Source organism: Athene cunicularia, unplaced genomic scaffold (genome assembly GCF_003259725.1).
Source record: "Athene cunicularia isolate RWA unplaced genomic scaffold, athCun1 SCF_9, whole genome shotgun sequence".
NCBI lineage: Eukaryota > Metazoa > Chordata > Aves > Strigiformes > Strigidae > Athene > Athene cunicularia.
In genome coordinates, this window is record NW_020799523.1 from 56379 (window position 1) to 69264 (window position 12886).

The window sequence follows — 12886 nt, forward strand, 5'->3', positions numbered from 1 at the left end:
GCCGGGCCGCCCCCTGAGGGGTGACCGGCGCTCCCGCCGCCCGGCCTCGCCCCGTCTCCGTGTCAGAGGTGACTCTGCCTCCGGCCCGGCGCCTCCGAACCACCCTGTGTCCTCGGCCCCTCCGGTTCCCACCCCCGGGACCCCGGCCCGGTGCTCCCCGGGCACACTCAGGCCGCGGGCGGGGCTTCCAGCCCCGGTGCGGGTGGTGAGGGAAAAGGCAGCGAGCCACGCTCTATTTCTGTAAGAAAATTGATTTAATTTTTAATCAAGCTTAATTAGGTTTCCTCTGATTTCTGTCTGGCAGTGGCAGCTAAAGAGGAATTCCTCATCCTCGCTCAGGTTACAGCTGTAACTCTTCCTTGCCTAATTTAGTGGCAATTTTGCCTTTTTTGCTCCTTTTAATCTTGATGTTTTTATTCCTTTGCCGCCTCCTGGAGCGGCATCTCGGCTCACCTGTGGAGCGTGGTGGGTGTAGGAGGTGATTTGCCGCTATATTCAGTGTCAGCTGTTTTGGCTGCAAGTGGTTCAGGCTGTAATGGTGATGATGGAGTGGGGAAAGAAAAAAAAATAATTAATAAACTAGCGTTTTTCTCCGAAGAGTTTTTAGTTAAGGGGGAAATCGCACGAAGAACCTGCAAGATAACATCTCTTTCCCATAGTTTGTGTGGAGATTGATAGGAAGGGCAGACGTGCGCATACATACGCTGGTTAATGAGGCTGTAATTACTTTGAAAATTAACGTCGGGGTAACGATTTCTCCAGTGGGGAGCGTGGGATGTGGGTGTCCCACCTGGGGCTCCTCGGCGCGGTGTCGTTCCACCCCGCTATCTCCATCTTCCAGCCGGTTTTCTGCAAGGGCAAAGTGCAGCGATGCCGTTGAGATACGTTTTGCCTCAAAGGGCGTCTGAATGTCAGTCCCAGGAAGGCTGCAGGTTGGTGGACGATGGGATTAAAACTTCCACGATGTGTCCCAGTCCCCTCTCTTGAGGTGTTAGAGCGCAGTTTATTCCGTGCAAGACCCCACTCGCTTTCCCAAACGCTTCACCTCTGCTCCCACAATAGTCGTGGAAATAGTTACTGGGAGCTCAGCAAAAAATTAAAACCTGTTTTTTTTGTGTAAGACGAGCAAAAGCTGTTGCTTTTGTGGGGCCGTCTCGTTGCTGGGGCGATCTTAAGGTCTGATTTCTTTGATATTTGCTGCAAGACTCACGGATTATTGGGGGTGTTGCTCCGTGTTGATGTCGGGTAACGAGAATCGCTTTGACCGTGAGCACCACGATAACAATGAAATCGTCTCTAATTGCTTTTTGCTCTTTTCTAGGTTATGGAGACTGGAACTCTGGGACGAACAGAGGCAAGTATGGTAGAATCTAGAGTAATTTTCTGGCAGGTTGGTTTATTCCCATCCCCTTCAGATCCATTTCCTGAGCCTGAGGGAGTTGTGCTGAGGTCGATGACGAACAACGGCGGCACCAGACCCCGTGCAGCCTCTCACTGCTCCGCCTGTGCAACAGTTTTCTTTTTTATTTTAAAAATTCATCTTGAAGCCAATGGAAAACTTTGTTGCTGAAACTGATTGCACGGGAAAACTGTTCTAGGCAGGATGTTTAGTTTTTGGGGGTTGTTTTACCCCCAGAAATACCCTTTCTGCTACTTGGAACACTTGTCTGAAGTCAGGCAATGATGTAAATCGAGGCTTGAGAAGGCAGCAGAAATACAAATTCCATCTCTGCATGTGCCAGCAGCCAAATAAAAGGGCTGGGGAAGGAAAAACCCAAATTTTAAGCCTCAGTGGACTTTCAATTGGCTTCGTGTGTTATTCCTGTGGTGGGTTTTTTTCCCTGTTTGTAACAGTTTTGGCTTCTTTAATGAGAGGAGAAGCTCTTCTGTCGCTCTCTGATACAAACCACATGGGAAATACTGGGCTGAAGGTGGTTTTGCTTTCTGGGCTTGGCTGTCCTGTCTTTGAAGAGGATGAGAACACGCTCTAGTGTCCTCCCTTTGCTTTTAAGGGGTTCTGAAGCAGCTTACATAGGTCTTGGTGAAAGTGTGGCCTAGCTGCGTTCATCTGTCTTTGTATTCAGCAAAGAAAAAAAAAGCTTAAAATGGTTCTTTGGTATCTCTGGGTTAACCCAAAAGGGGTTTTTATGGAGGCTCTGCCTTGGTTATTCCTCTCCAGTGCGGGTTGGATGGAGGAAGCTCTAGGCTGTGGCTGTTTTGTGGGACATACATGAGGAAATTGTTCCCTTAAATCTTTGTGAGCTCAATAGGTTAGAGTTTATAGGTGACTTAAATAGAAATTTTGAGCGCTTTTTTTTTTTAAATTTTAACTCCCTGTGGCGATTGCTTGGGACATCTTAATTCAAAATAAAAGTCACATCACTGGAAATAACCCAGCTCTTTTCTTTTTGTTGTTCCAGGTTACGAGGGGTACGGTTATGGCTACGGCTACGGCCAGGATAACTCGGGGAATTATGGCTACGGGATGGCCACCTCGAACTCCTGGGAAATGGCCAATTCGGACGTTGACATGAACCCCGACGGTTCGGGCGGCGGCAACGCCGACGCCGTCATCGCCAAAATGAACCAGCGCTTGGACATGGTGTCACACATGGATACAGACACGATGCAGGGGGGACACTACGGGTCTGGCGGAGACAGGTGAGTGCAGGGCAGAGGTGAGGGGACGTCGTTAACGATCTGCTGCTCGTTAAGGGTCGTGGCTGCTCGGTTTGGTCCTCGCTGGTCTCGTTCTTGCCTTTTCCAGTGTCGTGACTCAAGTGAGCATCCAGAGCTGGATCCATCAGCCATCCTCCTCTCACCTGCTCTAACTGTAAAATAGGATTTTACACCAAGTTTTCATCTGTGTCTTGCAAAAAATTAAAAAAAAAAAAAAAAAATAAAAAAATCCAAATTTGGGGCTTTTAGTGTGGTATTTTCAGCAGTGGCTAAAAATTTAGAGTTCTTCAGTAAAATTATTATAAAGAATCCTTTTTATTCCTCATTCTCATGAACTTATGTACTTGTAGAGCAGTGTTAAGGAAAGCGAGGTACTATTTCTTACTTAATTTGAGTTTAAATTACTACTTTCGATTAATAGATTGACTTCTGCTGCTGCAGGGAGGTTTTTGTAGCCAGTGTCACAGTAGATGTTCAGCTCTATGATGCAGTCAACTCCTTCCTGATCTTTATTAATGTTTAAGTACTAATAAACAGGATTCTTTCCCCAAATATTTCTTATTTATTAAGAGGCAGTGTGAGTTTTGAGCTAGAACTTGGCATTTCTCCAGGGTGGCTACTTATTCCATCTTTTTAATGCTTTAAAGAAGTAAAAGTAGGTCGGACAAAGTAAAATGCAGGAGTAAATATTAATCAATGGGATGTGACTGTTTTCTACTCCGCTCCTACGCTTCCAAGCCAGTAACTCTCCTATGAAATAAGCCCGTATTGCTGTATCAAATGGATTTGGTTTGGTTGCTCCCTCAGTTTAACCGTGCTGGAGGGGGGTTGCTGAATTGTTCCCCCAATTCTTGTCCCTTCAAACGTCGCTTTGGGCTTCTCCACTTTGATCTCATGCACCGGCGGTCGGCTCCTCGCGGACACGCTCCTGCCTGCGGCGGGTTTCCACCCCTGCGGTGCTGCCGCACCGGTTGGGAATGAGACAAGCTTTATTGAAAAGCTTAAAAATTTCCTGCTCTATGCAGGAAATAACGAGAAACGGACTAAGAGGAAGATAAATCACTTGGAGAACGTTGACTCCGGGCCACAGCAGAGCAGAAAAGCAGCCGCTCACCCTCCAGCTGCTCCAGCTTATGCGTAACCGGACACTGGCAGCTCCTCCATCGGTGCCTGACCTGATTTTGTAGCCCCACCATCTCCCCTTGTGTCAGCGGGGTGACTTTCTTCTGACCTTGGGGCCACGATAACATCTTTTCCCCCTTGCTGCTGCTTCTCTCCGGGCTCTCAAGGCCTCGCTGTGAAGCACAGCAGCGAGGGGGTTGCGCTTTGAGGCTCGTTAGTTCGGCATCGTGAGGTTTTTCTTGCACTCTCGGTTTCCTCCTCACCTGCCTTGTCAGTCAAAGCCCTGCCAACGAGCATGCAAAGCCTTAAATTCCACTACAAAACATTTTAGGATTGTGGAATATAAAGCTAAAATTCCTTTTCCTAAAAAGGAAAAAATGGATTTAAAACAGGTGAAGCGTATGTTGGCTTTCCACTGGGGAAAAAAGTTTGTTAATGGATGGGGAATGAGGAAGGACGGGGCTGGAATAGATCTTTCGTTGTGCCACGGTGTCCCTTGAGTAACTGAGGAGTAAATCTGGCTGTTCCCGGAAGTATTTCTGGGTAAGGTGGAACTTGCTATGAGGACGAGCATCTTGGTTCACTTCAGCTGCTCCTGAAGCTCATTTTGAAACGGATATTTGGGAGCGGGGACAAACTGATCACCTCCAGCCTCAGCAGGTGAAAGAACCTTTGCTCAGTGTAGTTATTTTTTTAAATTCTTTTAAAATATTCCGGTAATTCTGGAAGAAATTCCAGGGGTTCTATGGGTTTTCCCTTGCCTAAAGGTCTCTGGTTGCTCCCCCACTTGAACTGAAACCTCGATGCTTTGTCATCAGTTCTTCTGGTCCATGTCCTGTCCCGCTCGCTCCCACGCCGAGCGCCGATTAAAAAGCCAAAAAAGAAATCAATTTTGAGTTTTATTTCTTTAACCTCAGCCGCATCTCGCTGACGTGTCTCTTGCAGGTACGACTCATACGAATCCTACGACTCGAGGTCCTCGATGAACGACCGCGACATGTACCGCTCCGGCTACGACTACAACGAGTCCGAACACGACAACGACAACACCTACGAGGGCCACTACGACAATTTCTACGGCAACCGCCGGGATCAATATCAGAACAGAGCCCGGGATAACTTTGGTCAACGGGGCCAAAACTGGGGTAGAGACGGACGCAATAACAGACCCATGGCGTCTTCCTACCCCGGGCGCATGGGCGGACAGTGGAACGAGCCTCCGCAATCGATGGGCTCGCGAGGTCTCGGTCCCCACGGTTCCTCCAGGCTTCCTTCCCTCTTCTCCCACAACATTATCCCAGAACTCAGCATGTTCCAGGGAATGCGAGGTTTCTCGGGAAACATGCGTTACGGAGGAGGAATGATGAAACAGCGAATGAGGAGAAACTGGAAAATGTGGGACTCGGATTTTAAAGTAAGTATTTGTGCTGTAACTTCCCACCCGCTCGGCTCGGATTGAGATTTATTTCCCAACAGACCCACATGTCCTGCAGCAAAGGGCTCCCAGTACACTCTGGAAAGTGATAATTTTTAATTCGGCGTGTTACTGGCTTTCTAGCATTTTTTTTTTTTTCTAAGCGGATCGAGGCGGCTGCGCTCCCTTACAGAGCAGTGTTGATACATGGGGTGTTTTAATCCTAAAAACTTTTGTTTTCTGAAGGTAGGAGAGTAGTGCAGCCCTTCACAGCTCAATCTCCTGTATTATGGGTTAGAGGTGTGATGGATTATGTCCTTCCTCATCAACTCTGCCTCCGAAACTTAATGCGGGAAGCTTAAATCGCAAAAAAACCGACTAAAATAAGACATTGCTCTTTGCAGGGGACAGCTGCTGGTATTGCAGGGATTCACTTTTCTGTCCTTTCCCAGCCCCAGAAAAAGAAAATCAAAAAAGATCCCACTGCAAAGAAGCGGAAGCAAACAAACAGCTCTGATGAACCCGACAGCAAGGCAGCGAAGACCGACGGCTCCGATAACTCCGACTCCGACAACGGTAAAGAGCAGAGGGAGCAGCTCCTCCCTGTCTTTATTTTGGGCAGAGCCATGGTGCTTTGCCTCGTGTTTTAACGCGGTGGTGAAATTGGTGTTCAGCTGGGTTACTTTATGCCGTGTTGGTCCTTTCAGAGGAGGGAACGGAAGGAGAATCGGGAGAAAAAGAAGAGAAAGAGGGCTCCAGATGCGTAAGTAATTCTTGAAAATTACTTTGTGGTGATTAAAAGCTGTAGTTCTGGTTGGAGGTGCTGGAGCTGGTGAGGGCAAATCCCTGGATTCCCGTGTTATTCCCAAACTGAGTCCGATGGCAGAGGGTTGGGGGAGTGCGTGGATGTAAGATGCTCCATCGAGGGAAGCGCGGATGTTACGGGCGCTTCCCGCCGGCACCGCAAGACGTCGGACGGTGTCAAAACGCAGCCGGACACCCTTGTGCAAAGAGCTTTTAAGTAAGGAAAACCCTAAAAATAGATTCCTGACGACGTGGAGAATCCTGAAGCGTGGGATCGCGTTGCCTGGCTCTAGCTGGGGGTGAAGGTGCTGCTGATCTGGGACCTTTGGGCCTCGTGGAGGCGTTTCCCTGCGCGGAGGGAGCGCGGAGCGGCCGGCTCGCTCCTCCCTGCAGCGTCTCGGGTGCCCGGGGAGGGTTTGTGAGGCCACAGGCTGGTGAAATTTTTTTTTTTTTTTTTTTTTTTTTTTTTTTTTTTCCAGGAAGGGGAAGATGAAGAAGGAAAAGATTCAGAGAAAGGTGAGTTTGGCGCGCGTGGTGACTCATATACGCGCCAAAGCTCTGCGGGGATCGTAACCCCCCCCTCCAGTGGAGGGCCCCGATGTGGCCAGAAGAGAGATTTCCAATTAAATCCAAAGAGTTTATTCAGGCTCCTTCAGTTCTTGGAGTCCGTTTGCCTTGTGGCTTTGCTGTCCCTTCTGGTTCGTTGCGTCTTGGTGACCTGAGCTAAACCTCTGCGCCTTCTCGACGAAGGGGCCATTTGGCTTTTTGCACGTGTCCCTGGGGGACTCTGGAGGAGGTGGGAGCCTCCGAGCCAGAGCACTGGAGAGAAATGGGGTGGGGGGGCCCTTCCAGGGCACCAATTTGCTCCTTCAGGATGAGACCTGTCAGATCTCCGCTGCCGGGGGGACAGGGGACTAGCTCAGCTGTAATGTCTGCACGTAGTCAGATGAATCCCATCCTTTGTGTCTGCTCAGGGATAAGGAAATGCTGTAAAAGTCCTGCTAGGGAGGAGCTGGATCCCTTGGTCAAGGTAGGTTGGTGAAGCTGTTAGCCTGGGGCTTAGGGAAACAGATTTAATTTCCCACTGCACCTTAAACTTGACTTTGGGTAAGTTCTTTGGGATGCAGCATCCCAGTTTGGAGAGATGGGGCCGGTCGGAGAAGCACCGTGATACCCCAGGGGAGCTTAGAGAAACAGGAGGGCTGGAAAGAAACCTCTTGGCAAGATGCGGGGGAGTCTTTGCTGCCCGGCCCGCTGGTGTAAATTTGATCCTTGGATGTACCCGCGTGTCTGGGTGGACACGAAAGTGGTTCTTCTGTCCCCAAAACAAGGGGTGTAAACTTGCCCCATTTACCCAAGCTTTAGCACTTTGCCAGGCGTTTGCTTTGAGCGAATCGTGTTTGATTCGAACAAATCGGAGCATGTGCTACTTAAAAATCAAAACCTGTAATTAATTAATACCTAAAACCTCATAAACCCAGTAACAAACAGTAATTAAAGAGCCGGGAAACCACATTAGAGTCTTTCTGCGGTGGTTCTCCCCTCTGCGCCCCTGCCCCAAGCTCGGCCCAGCGCAGCTTTTTGTGAAAAAAGCAAATCTGGGGCGGACAGCGCCGTCGTAAAAAAATCAGAAATTTGTAGTTGGCCAGTGGGAGCAGCTGCTTGATTCTACGGTGTCTCTAAGTTGTGCGGGTTGATCGGGCTGACAACTAAACTTGTTTAGGGAAATTCTCTTTAATCAGGTGGTGTCCTCAAGTAGTGCCCTGAAATCCAACCTGCTTTAAACACTTAGGTGCTTTAACAATTCAAGAAGAGATCAGTCAAATCAAACGCAAATTGCAGGCGGGCAAGAAAACTCAAGAGAGGCAAAAGAAGAGGCATCGGGATCGCATGGTAGAAAGGTAACCTCTCTATTTTTATTTAATTTTTCCTTTTAGTGATGTTGCTTCCTTCTCTGGGACCCGTAGTACATCCGGGGTCTGTCCTCTTGTTCCCAGTTGTCCCAGTGTTTTGTCTGTTCCTTGTAGAAGCTGCTTTGCTCTCCTGCCAGTCTTCTTGCCGTCCGTGCTTTAAAAAATAAATAAAACCGGGGAAAAAACGCTGGGAAACATCCCATAAATGCTCAAAGGGTTGGAGACTTCCAGAAATCCGCCACCCTTCAGTAGAGCGCGAGAGCAGATCCAGTGCAGAAGAGTTGGACTGGATTGGTTGGAATATCGTTTCTCTTTGCCTCCTCCCAACAGGATCCAGTTTGTTTGTTCGTTATGCAAATATCGGACCTTCTACGATGATGAGATGAACAGTCACCTCGAGAGTAAATTCCATAAGGAACACTTCAAGTTTGTGGGAACCAAATTGCCTCAACAAACAGCTGATTTTCTCCAGGTGAGCCTCTGGTGCTGTTTCTGTCTCCTGGGTTTAAGAGTTTGGGGTTGTATTATTATTATTAATTATTATTATTAATTTTGGAGATGCTGTAAAGCTCCTGAACTGCCTCTCTAAGCAACTATCTTGGAAACTGCTACAGCAGGTGGATTAAAGTTGGGTGAAAGCATCAGAGCTCTGCCTTAACTACCCGTTTCTTTTAAACAGTTCAAACTGGTCTTACTGGTTGCACTGGTAGGAGACAAGATACTTGCCCACTGTGGATTTTAGTGGCCAGAGTGGGTGACTGAAGTGCTGAAAGGCCGCACTTACCTGCAGGGTGATGCGTGGTGGGATTTGTAGGACTCTTAGGATGGGCTGGAGAGATGCACCTGAAAGTAGGAGCAGGGGGAAAAAGTTAATCCGAAATATTTTCTCGTACAGGAGTACGTTGCTAATAAAACTAGGAAAACTGAAGAGCGTCGTAAAGCAATTGAAGACATTAATGCGGTTATTCAGCAGATTTATAGGGACCAAGATCTTACGCAAGGTAAGATTCACTACCTCTGTGTGTGCATCTGCTGCCTCCTCACCTCTATAAATAGCAAAACAGTCAAAAACAGTCGAAAAGGGGAGGAGAGGAAACTGCTGGTGTTGCTGAAGAGCAAAACCTACTCTCTGCTCAAGTGCAACGTCAGCCACTTGAGGTTATTACCCGGCTTTGTGGCTGTTCGCTGAACAATGAGCTGGCTGAAGAGATATTTTTTTTTTAATTTTTTTTTTTTTCCCTGGCAAACCCGCAATGCTGATGCAGCTGCAGCTGCGTCACTCGTCGGCCTGTGGCCGGGCTTCTATCTGGGCCACCAGTAGTCCGTTAACCTGGCCGCATCCGACACGCTTGGCTTCTCTCCTCCTCCCCGGGAGGCTGTTTTGATGCAGGTGTAAGGGTTACAAATGAGTTTGTGATGGTGAAAAATAAGTTTAATGCAGGCTGGAGCAAAGTCTTGAACACAGCACAAATCTGGGAGGCAGTTTTGGTGCTGGTAGAAGGGTTAAAAGGGAGTTTGTGGTGGTTAAAAGGGAGTTTATAATACAGGCTGGAATAAAATGAGTTTATAATGAATGGGGTTTTTTATGAACTCATAAAAATGAGTTTATAATGCAGACTGGAGTAAAATCTCAAACCCAGCACAAATCTGGGAGGCTGTTTTGGTGCTGGTGGAAGGTTTAAAAGTGAATTTGTGGTGGTTAAAAGTGAATTCAATGCAGGCTGGAGTCAAATCTAAACCAGCACACATTTGGGAGGCTGTTCTGACTCCAGTGGAAGGTTTAAAAGTGAGTTTGTCGTGGTTAAAAGTGAGTTTATAATGCAGGCTGGACTAGAATCTCGAAGCCAGCGCAAATCCCAGGATTATTTTCCCGTTGACGCTCTGCTCCTCTTCCCTTTCAGATGTTGGCATGGAGCATTTTATTAAGAAGGTGGAGGCTGCTCACTGTGCTGCCTGCGACCTCTTCATCCCGATGCAGTACGGGATCATCCAGAAACACTTGAAGTCACTCGACCACAACCACAACCGCAGGGTGAGGGGGGGCCGGGCGCTGCGGGGCACTCGTGGGCACGAACGGGAGCACAGATCGGGGTGGGTTTTGTTCAGGGGCTTCCTGAAACCAGGGAGAGCTTTTCTGCGTCCTCTTCAGTGTTTCTCTCTGCAGTCTGAAGCTAATTTTGGTGTTCTTGTGTCCCCCAAAACCTCCTCTCCACATTTTGCACTTAATTTTGATGTTCTTGTGTCCCTCAGAACCTTTTCTCCATAGAATCTGCAGCTGATTTCAATGTTATTGTCCCCTAAAACCTTCCCTCCACAGAATCTGCAGCTGATTTTGATCATCTTGTGTCCTCAAAACCTTCTCTTCAGTCTGCGCTTAATTTTGATGTTGTTGTGTCCCCCAAAACCTCTCCACAGAATCTGCAGCTAGTTTTGATCATCTTGTGTCCTTGTGTCCATCAAAACCTTCTCTCCACAGAATCTGCAGATAATTTTGATTTTCTTGTGACCCCCAAACCTTCCCTCCACTTTCTGCACTTAATTTTGATCTTCTTGAGACCCCCAAAACCTTCTCTCCACAGAACCTGCAGCGAATTTTGATCTCCACCATCCTCTGCTCCCCGACTTGCAGCTTCAGTCCCCAGAGACTGAAAGAGGAAATGATCCTGCTGGTGGAAGTGGGTGAAACCACCCCCACGACTCTTCCTCGGCTGCCTGATAGTCCCCTTTCCGAGGGGAATGTGCAGAAAACAGCAGATTTCTTAAATATTGTTGTGTCGTCGCCTACCCAAATACAGAAGTGCGCCCTGTAGCCTGTTCACCTCTGAGCTCTGACTAATTACTGACCTTGTAATTTAATTCAGGACAAAGCCTAAGTGTGTTTTGGGTTTTTTTTTTGTCCTCCCATACAGGCTATGATGGAGCAGTCCAAGAAATCGTCACTAGTAGTTGCGAGGAGTATTCTCAACAACAAACTAATCAGTAAGAAACTGGAGCGGTACCTGAAGGTGGGTGTTTGTGGAGCAGAGTCAAGCCAGTAGCAGCATTTCCACGCTGTAGCAATTTCGTAGTAGCTGCTGAGGGTGCTGATTAGCCAAACTGAGGTGATTTGAGGAGTTTTCTTGATAATTTATCAGATTTCTGGTTGCTGGTCATCAAGTCTCTGCGGCGCAGATGACTTTTATCTGTCACCACGTGTGGCCCTGAGCAAACAGGATGAGAATTTTGGCCGGAGATGTGACTGTTGTGCAGTTGCTGGTAATATTAGCCTTGATTTGAATTCTCACAGCGGCATCTGCTTTCAGGAGCTGCTCACTCGACTGCTTTGGGTGCAACTGTGGCTCTGAACTTCTTGGGAGGGTTTTGCTGGCGTGCAGCTGGTGTGAATTCCTCGAAGCAGCCAGAGAGAAACACGCAGTAGATGAATGTTTGTCTTTTGTTTGTAGGGTGAGAATCCGTTCACAGATGACCCAGAGGAAAAAGAGGAGCATGAGGAAGGAGAAGGGGGAGCCAGTGGAAATGTAGAGGAAGGAACAGCAGAAGGAGCAGATGAAAACAAGGATGAGGAGGAGAATCCAGAAGAAGAAAACCCAGAGGAGGAAAATCCAGAAGAAGAAAACCCAGAGGAGGAGAATCCGGAAGAAGAAAACCCAGAGGAGGAAAATCTAGATGAGCAAAACAAGGATCCCGAAGAGAACCCAGGAGCAGAAGGAGGTGAAAATGAGGGGGAGCAAGAAGAAACGGGGACAGAGACAGAAATGGAGGCACAAGCACAACCAGAGGGGGAGACAGCTGTGGAAAACACGGAGGAGGCAACGTCCCCCCCCACAGAGGAACCGCGCCCCGAGGAAGAGGAGCAACAGGCAGTCGAAGGGGTGGAGGTGGAGGAGGAGGAGGAGGAGGAAGGTGAGGAAGCTGCTGCAGCACAGGAGGATGAGGATGCAGAGTAAACTGTGGATGGGGAAGCTGATGTGTAAAAGACCTGATGTATTTTGTTGTTTGGTTGGTTGTTTGTTTTTTTTTAAAAAAAAAAAACCCATAACTGTATCTGTGAATTTCATAGGACATCTTTGAGTTGTCATTCTACTAAACTCACTTAGGCAGTGAAAGCCTTTACCTGTAAAGTGATTTTTTTGGGAAAATAGAGGAAATTTTTTTTTTTTTACCAAAAATTCATTTTAGTAGCTAGGTTTTGTGCAGTCTCTGTTTTTTAGATGGCTTTGTACTAGGAGAATTTCCTTTTGAGCATGTGTGCAAACCAGTGCTACTTCACAAATCTGGCAAACGAAGCCTCTTCCCCTTGAATTGAAACTTTTCTATATTTAACAAAGATGTGGTTTGTCCCCTTAGTCTGTCTGCCTGGAAACAGCAGAAATTCCGTTCTGGGGGTTTTAATTTCCGCAGCGTACGCCGTTAAGGTTCTGCATAACTTCCATGTGACTTGTAATATTCCCCCTGATGTTTTCTTCTTCCTTTTAACGCGGAGCGAAACTAAGTGGTGTCAACGTTGTGTTGTTTGTAAAACGCTTTCATTTTAAAGGTGAATGTTTTGGTGGGTGGAGATAAAAGGACTATCCTGAGATTCCATGTGACTCTGCCTTAATTTCTGGGTGCCCCAGTAAAGCTTGTGAGAGGTTGGAAGCTTAGACCCGGGTCTACAAACCCCGTGTTGCTGTGGTTTTAGTTGGTTATTTGAGTCCAGCTCAGCTTCCCTCTTCGTTCAGCACCACAGATGGAGCCGACTTAACGCTTGGTTGAAGGTGTCATCAGTTAATCTTCACCTGGAGTATGGATTCTCCTCCTCAAAATGAGGAGAAATAAGGAAATTGGTTTCTGTGCCACCACAGAGGTTATTTCTGCCACGGAGGGAGGTGGCTGGGAGCTTTCCTGCCATGTGGGTTGGTGGCTAAGGAAGGTACTTCGCCTTGGATCACCGGCATGACACCAAATCCAGTCA

At 47.7% G+C, this 12886-nt stretch overlaps 2 protein-coding genes across 2 annotated transcripts in view; both read left to right on the forward strand.

Moving 5' to 3' along the window:
- Window positions 1–314, forward strand: part of WIZ (widely interspaced zinc finger motifs) — a 47804-nt gene extending 47490 nt beyond the window's left edge. The window contains exon 11 of the mRNA XM_026867600.1: window positions 305–314. Within this exon, the coding sequence (XP_026723401.1) occupies window positions 305–314 (10 nt within the window). The remainder of the gene's footprint in view (window positions 1–304) is intronic.
- Window positions 315–392: 78 nt separating this feature from the next.
- Window positions 393–12514, forward strand: AKAP8L (A-kinase anchoring protein 8 like). Its single transcript, XM_026867604.1, has 13 exons — window positions 393–465; window positions 1322–1354; window positions 2421–2661; window positions 4747–5215; window positions 5668–5791; window positions 5923–5978; window positions 6499–6535; window positions 7812–7920; window positions 8263–8404; window positions 8828–8933; window positions 9834–9964; window positions 10842–10937; window positions 11376–12514. The coding sequence occupies exons 1-13, from the start codon at window positions 408–410 to the stop codon at window positions 11877–11879; spliced, it is 2106 nt and encodes a 701-aa protein (XP_026723405.1). The 5' UTR covers window positions 393–407; the 3' UTR covers window positions 11880–12514.
- Window positions 12515–12886: the final 372 nt, after the last annotated feature.